The 12,248-nt window shown below is 35.9% G+C and overlaps 1 protein-coding gene across 3 annotated transcripts in view; it reads right to left on the bottom strand.

The window, feature by feature from the left end:
• The window catches only part of LOC123565032 (broad substrate specificity ATP-binding cassette transporter ABCG2-like), a 65,891-nt gene that overhangs the window by 37,596 nt on the left and 16,047 nt on the right, over window positions 1-12,248 (bottom strand). For all 3 annotated transcript variants that reach the window (XM_053537671.1, XM_053537669.1, XM_053537670.1), the window contains 7 exons: window positions 9,567-9,626; window positions 6,892-7,006; window positions 2,810-2,962; window positions 2,210-2,367; window positions 1,681-1,832; window positions 946-1,053; window positions 144-170 (listed from right to left, as the gene is read on the bottom strand). In XM_053537671.1, the coding sequence (XP_053393646.1) occupies window positions 144-170; window positions 946-1,053; window positions 1,681-1,832; window positions 2,210-2,367; window positions 2,810-2,962; window positions 6,892-7,006; window positions 9,567-9,626 (773 nt within the window). The remainder of the gene's footprint in view (window positions 1-143; window positions 171-945; window positions 1,054-1,680; window positions 1,833-2,209; window positions 2,368-2,809; window positions 2,963-6,891; window positions 7,007-9,566; window positions 9,627-12,248) is intronic.

Below are 12,248 nucleotides of genomic sequence, written 5' to 3'. Positions count from 1 at the left end.
AATCAATCAACGATCAATGATTTACTTGAAACATACCCCTAAAGCAATTAGAAGCGAGCAGTTTATAAAAACTACATCAGAATATTGTGTCATAAGTAATGAAATCTTCAAAAAAAATTGAATACAATGGTCACAACTCTTACCTCCTCCAAGAGAAACTGTCTCCATATCTGTAATTACAAAGATTAACACATTTATTATCTTAGGTATCAGTTCATCTTACACAATCTTTAAATATTTTTTTTCTGACCAAAGTTCAGTAATCTTTATATATTTTAAAGATGTTTTGCCTTTTTCTAACTTTAGATTTCACAAAAAAAAAAAATTTTCCTTCAGCATTCAGTTTTATTTCCATACATCCTGTCTTACAAAATAGTTCTTTTTTTTCTGACCAAAATTCAGTAACAGTTCCTAAATTTCTTTTTGGTCAGGTAGAGTTTAAAATTACAACACTTTAATAGCAAAGAGTAAATCTGCAAAAATCAACAAGATTAAAGAATTTAGGTTATAAGGTGACTTTACAGCATTTAACAGTGGAGGAAGATGCAATGTGTTTACTTGGGGATTACTTAAAAGCACAGGCGGACACCTTGGTAAAACCAACAACCTTCCAAAAGCCTGTTAAATGGCTTCCTGTGAGCGCAGTGTTAACTCAGATAGATGAGGGGCCTTAAAACTGGGCCAGAGTTTTCCTCCCACACAAACTGTATGGTTGTATTCAGCTTTATTATATACCTACAAATTTTCAGTGTGAAATACAGCTTGTATATGATAAAAGGGTCATTAAAGCCATACACAATGATGCCTTACGCTCTCCTGGATTCTGCTAGAGCAGATCACACTCGGGTCAAAGCCTTCGTTGGAATCCAGTCTTGGCAAAATCCACTCACACCAAATACAACATTGTAGATCAAGGTAATAGCTCTATTATATAAATGTTTCTACCTGTACTGGAGATAATCTGAGAGATATCACTGGTAACTGCATTTGGATCTCCATTAATGACATCAAGGAAGAAATCTGGTGGGTTATTATGCTCTTCACATTTATAACCTGCAATATTCAAGTAATATGTGGTAAAATGTGAAGTAGAAATCTATTTATTTCAAATATCTTTACAACAGTATTTTGTTTAACATTATTTCATTACATATCATTTTCTTTCTCTCTCTCTATATATATTTATATCTATTCATTACAATAAACAGACCCAAATATGGTCATTCCAGCCCATGTATGACTATAGCACTATTAGTCTGTAATGACGTTGCAAAAATCACTAGTCTACTACAACCTTTTAATTTTCATGACATCCAATTTCTACTGCACCACAACCAATGTATGAATGCAAACATTGTGTACATGTTTCCAGGCAAATGTGATTATTCTGTTGACATATATTTTATCTTAAATAGCGAACATGTCACAACAGCACCTTTAACTGCTATGTGGCAGCTGTAAAAAGTCTCTCTATACTTGGACATAGTGTTGTAACATTTTCTGGTACTTTTAGATCATAGAGTCTAATCAATGTTTATGGATAATAGAGTTCCACTTAAGCCATTTCTAGGGGGCATATCGGGTCTTGCACATTTCATTACCTCTTGTGAACAGACTCAATCAAACATCTATTACAAGGCCCTCGCCCTAGTATGTCATGTACCATTCTTGTATACCCACCTATTGACTGGAAAAACTGCAGAGATTCTTCACAATTTCCATGGTACACAACTTCCCCCATAGACAACAAACATAGATTGTCAAACAGTCTGTATATACTGAACCTTGGTTGATGTATTGAAAAGATGATTGTCCGTCCTCGCATTGCTAAACTGGAAGTTGTCAATACAAGATCTTCTAAATACAATCAAGCCATTATGACAAAAAGATTTTTATGTAGTTAAACCTGCCTTAATGGCCATCTGCAGTAAGCAATCACTTGCTTTACTCAGCCATTCAACTAACTTGCCAAATTGACATTTTAATCTTATTTCAAATTGTCTTAAGCAGATACCTGTCTTATGCAGCCAGACTATAAAAGTAATAATTCTAAATCTGTAATCTTAATCAAATGCTTACAAAAACACACTTTATCATTTAGCTTCCACTTATTTTTTACGACAGACAGAGTAGCCTGGAAGCTTGCTTGAATCATGCTCAGTCCACTTCCTGAATTTTTTAGGACAAGATTTCAGTTCAATTAACTTACGTTTTTAACAAAAGCATGACTGTATTAGCTGTGTTTGCATCAAGCCCTGTGGTTGGTTCATCTAAAAATAGCACAGGTGGTGAGATAATCAGCTCCATTCCAATGTTACATCGCTTCCTCTCTCCACCAGAGACCCCACGTATAAACTCATTTCCAACCTTAATGTGACAACATAACAATGAGTTTTGCATAACACAGCATACATGTAATATGCCAGTTTGCAAACAGAATCAGGCACGGCAGACTCTTAAAATGTAGAGAAAAATACCAGAAAAAGAAAATAAAATATATAGTCCTGAAATTACCTAAACTATCATTTTACTATGCCATTGTGCAACTCCTTAATAAAAGTTTTATTTTTATGACTTAAATGCTTACAAACTTTTGGGTTCATGTGACCATGGAGTACGATTCTATTCCCTTCACTACCCTGTCACAAGTGACACAATTCACAGAACTTTGGATAAATACTTCACCTCAACTTGGGTGAGGAAAAGTCTCCTCAACATCTTAACAATTTTCCCTACTTAGAAATCATCCTTTCCAAAGAAATTCTATCTTGAAAATTTCATGTAAAATTGACAACAGTTACTGTCGTACCTTTGTACTGGCACAATGCTGCAGCCCGAGTTCTGTGATAACATTCTGTACTCTCTCTTCTCTCTCTGCTGCAGAGACTGTGGCGGGTAACCTTAGTGCAGCGGAGAAATGGAAATTCTCCTTCACACTTAACGTTCCCATGACAACATCATCCTGTAAATAACAAGAGCTGTCCGTAAGACAGCCAAGCTCGACTATTCGAAATATTGTCACAGAAGCAGGAAATTATTACCCAAAATGTTAAATATCAAAAGAGTTTTAAGTTCGAAATGGGACATAATTTGACCAGAATGAAGGTCAGAGTTATGGGACTTGATGTTATCAACTAGTTTAATAACCCCGAAGAAACATGTTAAGTTTCAATTCCATATCTGCATTAGTTTTGGAGATAGTAACTTGCATGTAAAACTTTAACCAGAATTTTCTAAGTCCAAAAGGGGGCATAATTTGCTCAAAATACATGTTAAGAGTTATGGAACTTGACCCAGTGAGGTTGGTAACTGACCTAGAAAAAGAATAAATAAGTTTCAAAGCTATATGCCTTTTGGTAATAGCTGTATGTACTTGCACGCAAAACTTTAACCAGGATTTTCTAAGTCCAAAAGGGGGCATAATTTGCCCAAAATACATGTCAGAGTTATGGGACTTGATTCTATCAAATAGTTTTATAACCCCGAAGACACATGTGAAGTTTCAATTTAATATCTGCATTAGTTTTGGAGATAGTAACTTGCATGTAAAACTTTAACCAGGATTTTCTAAGTCCAAAAGGGGGCACAATTTGCTCAAAATACATGTCAGAGTTATGGGACTTGGCCCAGTGAGGTAGGTAATTGATCTAGAAAAAGAAAAAATAAGTTTCAAATCAATATGCCTTTTAGTAATAGCTGTATGTACTTGCATGCAAAACTTTAACCAGAATTTTCTAAGTCCAAAAGGGGGCATAATTTGGTCAAAATACATGTCAGAGTTATGGGACTTGACCCAGTGAGGTAGGTAATTGATCTAGAAAAAGAAAAAACAAGTTTCAAATCTATATGCCTTTTAGTAATAGCTGTATGTACTTGCGCGCAAAACTTTAACCAAAATTTTCTAAGTACAAAAGGGGGCATAATTTGGCCAAAATGAAGGTCAGAGTTATGGGACTTGGTGCTATCAACTAGTTTTATAACCCTGAAGACACATGTGAAGTTTCAATTCAATATCTGCATTAGTTTTGGAGATAGTAACTTGCATGTAAAACTTTAACCAGAATTTTCTAAGTCCAAAAGGGGCATAATTTGCTCAAAATACATGTTAGAGTTATGGAACTTGACCCAGTGAGGTTGGTAATTGACCTAGAAAAAGAATAAATAAGTTTCAAAGCTATATGCCTTTAAATGATAGCTGTATGTACTTGCATGCAAAAACTTAACCAAGGTGTGACGCCGACGCCGACGCCGACGCCAGGGTGAGTAGAATAGCTAGACTATTCTTCGAATAGTCGAGCTAAAAACAAGCAACATTTCAATTTCAAATGTATTCAGAAAAAAGGTCCTAACTACTAGTTGCATGTATACACAAGCAGAGCTTGTTTCCACCACTTACATTCACAATATCTTTTTGGCCTTTTTTTTATCTTTTTTTTTGGTTTTCCATTCCACCATTTAAAAGTTCTATTTTTCTACAAAATATTGACATGTCTTTTCTTGTGAACAAAGGGATTTCATATAATGAATTCTTGTTGCAAAACACAGGACTTTGAAACAAGCTGAAACTTAATCTGCACTACATGGGAGCTATAACAACTAAAATTTTAGCCTTATCAGTGAGAAACTAGAATATCTTGGGATAAACTACAGAGTGTTCTTTTCCATTTAAGAAATACGAAACCAACATTAATCTTTACAAATTCAAGAAAACTTATAACCTATAGTATTTCAATGTTTTTTTTTTAAATATTTGCATCAGCTTACAAAGTTGTTTCAAATCCCACTCACGCGTAAATGTTGTCTGAAACTGAGAGCATTTCTCTTTATTGTGTTTGGCTAGGTCTTAAGTAACACTGTCATAATTCAGGACAAATGGCAACGTTGCAGAATTTTTAAAATAGAAGGAAGATCCTAGGTGCCTCTCCTCTGGGCATTACTTCAGGCATATGCTGACACTTGTGTGAAGCCACCGACCTTCCACAAGCCAACTGCTTAGTTTCATAGGAAGTCAGAAATATACATTGGATCCCATAATGGATTTAGAACCCACGTAAACCTAGAGAGGGGGTAAGTGATTCAAAGTCAATGACCCTAACCACCTTGCCATGGAGGCCACTACATAAGGCCTAAAAAAAAATTCTTTGTTTCCGGTAACATGCTCAAAAAAATAGGGTAGGTAGGTCGGAAAATTTTTTTTTGGAAATTTTTTTTATTAAGGGAGATTTTTCGGAAATTATTTTTTTGTCAAAAAATGATTACAAATAAGGGGGATATGCCTTTAGAGCATCAGTAAGTTGATTTTTAACATCACTGGCCATTCTTAACGCATAAAAATTGCAGTTTTGCATCATTTTGTAAAAAAGTTGAAAAAAAATATTCTCCAAGGCCATAAAAACATTTAGGGTCAGGCCAAAAATTTAGGGTAGGTCGGGATACTGGAAACAAACAATTTTTTTTTTACGCCTAAGACATATTTATTACATCTGAACACTCACGCTGTCACATTTTTAGATCAGGAATCTTGACCTCTGACATCAACAAAATTTTAACTTAAGTTTAAGGAAAGTAGAACAGTAAGTTAAACATGCATATAATTTGTATGGGTATTTTGCAGATACCTTATCTGCACAGCACTATAGGCATTCATTTATGAATTTAAATACTAACTAACCTAGAAATCAAGCTAATATATACCTTTAAACTACAGTAAAACCTGCTTTAGTGGTCACCTCTATTAAGTAGCCAGTGTCTCATTTCCCAACATGGTCATTCATTCTATAAATTACCTGCATTAAGCAGGCACCTGCTGTTAGCAGCCACTTTTTCTCACTCCCTTGGCTGGCTGCTTAAGACAGGTTTTACTGTATGTTGAAAATATTATAAACCAACAGCTTGATTATCATTTCTGCTTGCCTCCAAATTCTCATAATGCCTTGACTCTTTATTTTTCCAAAGAAAAAAGAACATCTAAGATTACTTTATATTTCAAAAATTATTTTCGTTTTTATTATCCGTTTATTTAACTGACCTAAACTCTGCTTGGTATTTTTCATTTTAGTCTGTCATTACAGGATATAAAAGAAATAAAAACCAATGTCCCCCACCGCCTTCCCCATTTTGATGAAAATTTGGATGATAATCTAGCAAGTAATTTCAAATGGCCTTATTCAGGTAAATAAAGGAACTGTATCTAATGACATTTTCCCAAAAGAATGTTTTAAGGACACTATCACAAATAAGTAATGATCCGTAAATCCTACAAAGCCTTCTCATTTATCCAGTTTTATATAACCAAATTTTATATTGTATCTTTTGGACAAGAGGATTTAGTTGAGTGTAAAAATTCAGTCAAGTGTAAAAAAAAAACAACAAATTTTTAATATACCCGGTAGTTTGGTTTTAAGGTCAGCGATGTTTTTGTACTTTTAATAATGGAACAGTCCGTTATTTAGGTAATGTAACATATTCAGCACGATGGTGGTTCTTACCTAAATAAGATGAAGTAAATCATGCTGATTTCCCTAATTGGCAGTCAAGTGTATAAAATTGAACTCTCTGTCTTTAAGATTTAGCAGAAATTATTAGTAAACGAACACATCTTGACAAACAACTTATCTGTCCAAAAGATGTTTTACTGTTCTGTCCCATAGAATTGGATACTTAAAATATTCTAAAGGAGTTGTCCCCCTTTAAAAAAGAATGCCATTTGTAAAGAAATAAATGTAAACCATTGTCAAAAACGATGTTTGATATGGATTACTATGTTTATATCCCTGGCTAGACGTAGCTATCTGCGCCGTTATGTGTGACTGGGGTATTACTCTCAAGTTTTTCTATAAAATACTGCAGAAACCCAACAAAAGCAGTCAATGTTAAGGAACAAAGATCTACCTGTACAACATATCCGACCATACATTTGAAATTTTCAGGTGGTGGACAACCATCTAAAAGCAGCATCCCTGACAGTCCACTTGGATCTTTTCTTCCAGCTAACACATCCAGTAACCTTGGAAACGTGTAGAAATGCTATACTGTATATTTAATGTGACAAAATGTTTGTTTGTTTGTTTTGGGTTTTAGGTGGTCTTTCAACAGTATTTCAGTTATGTAACAGCAGGCAGTTAACCACAGAACCAGTGTTCCTGGATTCTGAACCTGTACAAACCTGTTCTCTGCAAGTAACTGCCAACTTCCCCACATGAATCAGAGGTGAAGAACAAATGATATCAGAAACAATGTCTTCTATCAAATCGTCATAGAGAACATAAGCCACACCCGAGGATCGAACTCAGGGCCCAAAGATCCGTAGATCTGCTCTCTCCCTATTGAGCTAAGCGCGAGAGTAGCATAAGACAATGGACAGTCAGGGGTGTAACTGTTTTAAGTTATGTAACCTATTTCAGTTACTTTTTCAAGCATTTTATAACCTGTATTAGTTATAAAATATAGTTAACTTGTGTAAGTTATTCAAAAAAAGTCTTTTTGCTGTTCTCACAAAGTGACCTTTAAAGTGAAATTAGTAGCAAACTGTGGTTAATCAAATTCTCTTTTAGTCTGATCATGACCTGACAAGCATAATGGGTTATTAAGAGTTTTATAGCTTTAAATCTTTTGCATAAAACTTTTATCAGCCTTGGTAAAATATTTTTACTGCATAGCTGGAAAGACAAAAGGTCAAGGATTCAGGAAATAATTGCATAAGTCTCATTCAAAATGAGGATTTGGCACAGGAGGGCTTTGTAATATTTTATGATAATTGAAACAAGTTATGAAAGTTTAAGCAATAACTCAAATGGGTTATAAACTGTGATAACTTGAAACAGTTACACCCCTGACTGATGGAAGTGCACAAATCCGTTATTATAAACTATTGCCTTTCCAGGATCATTAATGAGAGCTTTATTTCCAAAGTGAATGTAAAGATCTTAACAGCTAAGTTAATAATGCATTGTATATTCTGTGATAAAGAACAGCTGACATGTGGACCAGTGAGAAAACACTATGATGTCCAACAAGAGCTGTCTCCGTAGGATGACACATGCCCCTGATGGCACTTTGAATGAATAGTTATGGCCGATGTTAGAGTTTAGGACCTTTGACCTACGGAGCTGGGTCTTGCACGCGACACATTGTCTTACTGTGTCACACATTCATGCATAGTTATTTTAAAATCCATGCATGAATGACAAAGATATGGACCGGACATGCCCATCAATGCACTATCATGAAAAATGATCTTTAACGTCTAAGTGTGACCTTGACCTTTGAGCTACGGACCTGGGTCTTGCGTGTGACAAGTTGTCTTATTGTGGTACACATTCATGCCAAGTTATTTGAAAATCCATCCATTGATGACAAAGATATGGACCGGACATGCCCATCAATGCACTATCCTTTAACATCTAAGTGTGACCTTGACCTTTGAGCTACAAACCTGGGTCTTGTGCAGGACACATCGTCTTACTGTGGTACACATTAATGCCAAGTTATTTGAAAATCCATCCATCGATGACAAAGATATGGACCGGACACGCCCATCAATGCACTATCCTTTAACGTCTAAGTGTGACCTTGACCTTTGAGCTACAGACCTGGGTCTTGCGCACTGCATGTCGTCTTACTGTGGTACACATTCATGCCAAGTTATTTGAAAATCCATCCATCGATGACAAAGATATGGACCGGACATGCCCATCAATGCACTATCCTTTAACGTCTAAGTGTGACCTTGACCTTTGAGCTACGGACCTGAGTCTTGCGCACTGCACGTCGTCTTACTGTGGTACACATTCATGCCAAGTTATTTGAAAATCCATCCATCGATGACAAAGATATGGACCGGACACGCCCATCAATGCACTATCCTTCAACGTCTAAGTGTGACCTTGACCTTTGAGCTACGGACCTGGGTCTTGCGCACTGCACGTCGTCTTACTGTGGTACACATTCATGCCAAGTTATTTGAAAATCCATCCATCGATGACAAAGATATGGACTGGACACGAAAATTGCGGACAGACTGACAGACCGACAGCCAGACAGACGGTTCAAAAACTATATGCCTCCCTTCGGGGGCATAAAAAAAAATTTGTAATATGTCAAATTGCTGCATGACATTCATTTCATTACTATTCTGGTGAGTTGAGTCCAGCATAATTTTATCATAATATTTTCAATTAGCAAGTTAAAATGAAAATGAACAAGACTTTCTTGTGGTTTACCATCTGATTTACCATGGGTCAACTGACATTCGCATGCTTCAATATTAACTTTATTCCTGTGTGTCTGAACTCTAAACCATGGTAAATCAGATGATAAACCACAAGAAGGTGTAGATTAAATCTTAAAAATTGAAAAATCTGTATAACTATGATAAATGTCAGTTTTTGTTTCACAGCGAAGCTGATCTTCTTCAACACACTATTCAAACTGAAATATGAAAGTACCATTCTAAAAACAATTAATGCAGATACATAACACACAGGAAACTTAAAATCTCAAAATGTATCACTTTTTAAAATATTGAAAACACATCATCATACATAACTTCTGCACAATATACTTACGAAGATTTTCCACTGCCTGTTGGTCCAAGAATAGCATTCATACCAGGTCGAAATATTCCACTGAAAAAAATTACAAGAACATCTCTACACACTTGCTTTAAAGCAACATGTTGATTGTTCCTTGGTCAAAATGAAAGAAGTAATAATGAATTGAGTGGAAAAACTTCTAGTACTTAAGTAACTGTTACCTTTGACCCACTGACCTCAAAATTAATATTGTTCATTTAATGCCAATTGGTAACGTGCATGCAGTCTGAGGACCTTAGGTCGATGAGTTCTGAATAAATTGAGCAACAACTCTTTTTGAACTAATAGTTATTGTGACCTTGACCTTTGGCCCACTGCCCTCATAACAGCAATGTACATATCAAGTCTTTGAACTATACATGCTGAATAATATTCCTGTAATGTTGCATAGTCCTGGGTCAAATAATTTTTGAGATACATGTGACACAAACTTAGGCCATTTTCATGCATATTTTTGACTGATTCAAGGGCTGTAACTTACTCTGATCTGGCTGTTTGAGATCCCAATTAAAACACTAGGTGCACCACTTCCCTTGCTAAATAACAATCCTGTGAGGTTTAATGACTCAAGGTCAAATAATTTTTGAGATATGCACTACATTAATCTGGATGGATGGACGAACAGACAGGGGGACGGACATGGGCAACTGTATTAGTTATACACAAATTTGACCTCAGAGTGACTGACATTTAAGGACGACGCATGGGTCTTGAAAACAATACATCATGTTCTTATAGTGAACATTTTGTGCTAAGTTATTTGAATATCCATGCATGCATAAAAAATACAGAACTGACAGGAAAAATGACCTTAAATCTTCAGCCTCTTTTGTGTGACCTTAACTTTACAGTAGTGTATGGGTTATTAATGCCATATGTTGTCTTGTTATGGCAAATATTTGTACCAAAGGTCTTGAATATCCATCCATTTAAACAAAAATTATTGACTGGACAAGAAAGATCATGTAAACAAGAGGGCCATGATGGCCCTATATCGCTCACCTGAGTTTAATTGCTTTCTTGAAAAAAATTCTTTGCTAAAGCTAAACAAATAACCCCATGGGGTGGGGTCAATTTGACCCCGGAGGTCATGATTTGAACAAATTTTGTAGAAGTCTACTAGGCAATGCTACATGTCAAATATCTAAGATCTAAGCCTTCTGGTTTATTTTTAGAAATTTTTTGAAGATTTTCCTACGTAAAATCAAGTGACCCCTGGGGTGGGGTCAATTTTAACCCCGGGGGTCATGATTTGAACAAATTTTGTAGAGGTCCACTAGGCAATGCTACATATGAAATATCTAAGCTCTAGGCCTTCTGGTTTATTTTGAAGATTTTTCTATGTACAATCAAGTAATCCCATGGGGCGGGGTCAATTTGACCCCGGGGGTCATGATTTGAACAAATTTTGTAGAAGTCTACTAGGCAATGCTACATGTCAAATATCTAAGATCTAGGCCTTCTGGTTTATTTTTAGAAAATTTTTGAAGATTTTCCTATGTAAAATCAAGTGACCCCTGGGGTGGGGTCAATTTTGACCTCGGGGGTCATGATTTGAACAAATTTTGTAGAGGTCCACTAGGCAATGCTACATGTCAAATATCTAAGCTCTAGGCCTTCTGGTTTATTTTTAGAAATTTTTTGAAGATTTTCCTATGTAAAATCAAGTGACCCCTGGGGCGAGGTCAATTTTGACCCCGGGGTCATGATTTGAACAATTTTAGTAGAGGTCCACTAGGCAATGCTACATGTCAAATATCTAAGCTCTAGGGATTCTGGTTTTTGAGAAGAAGATTTTTAAAGTTTTTCCTCTTGGTTGCCATGGCAACCAGAATTCTGTATGGAATTCAATTCTTTTAATAATTTTTAAAGAAGACCATCCAAGGAACAACCCTGTGAAGTTTCATCAAAATTGGCCTGTTGGTTTAGGAGGAGATGTTGTTTAAATGAAAGTGTGGACGGACGGACGGATGCCGGACGGACGGACGCCGGACGGTGAGCGATCACAATACCTCACCCTGAGCAGTTTGTGCTCAGGTGAGCTAAAAATGTGACCTACTGACCTATAAGGTAGGGTTATGAATATTGAATGCAACTCAACCTTTTGTTATGGTGAATATCTGAGCTGTTATGCAAGCATATAAAGTTAAAGTGGACAGGAAAAATGACTTTAAGGGTAAATGGGACAGTTTCCTATATGTATATAGGGCAAACATTTTCCTACGGGCAGAATTTCTATAAACTTTGTGTACTGACCAGGAATCAAGTTTAAAACAGAAATATGTATTAACAAGAGCACCGCCTTGCGGGTGCAGACGCTCATCCGATTTTTTGTCTCTGTATATTAGAAATGTTGTCCTACCCAGAGCTCCAGATAAGCTTTTGGTGCAATTGGGTATTTACCAATCACTTTTTGTCTGAATAGGGTATCGGAAATTTGAACTGGGTAAAAATAATATCATTACCCAGCCTTTTCAGAAGTAATTGGGTCTTTGCTAAAACCAATTGGGTATTTTACCAATCTCGCACTAGCAACTGAGTATTTTTTTGCTTACAGTATACATGGTATATATCACTGAACAGGACTGACTAAGTATTTTAATGGCGCCCTTCAATATTTAATACAAAAAATGTATTTAAAATTGTAATGAATGT

Source organism: Mercenaria mercenaria, chromosome 2 (assembly GCF_021730395.1).
Source record: "Mercenaria mercenaria strain notata chromosome 2, MADL_Memer_1, whole genome shotgun sequence".
Lineage (NCBI taxonomy): Eukaryota > Metazoa > Mollusca > Bivalvia > Venerida > Veneridae > Mercenaria > Mercenaria mercenaria.
The sequence above is the reverse complement of the archived record's forward strand: the minus strand, read 5'-3'. Positions and strand labels throughout refer to the sequence as shown.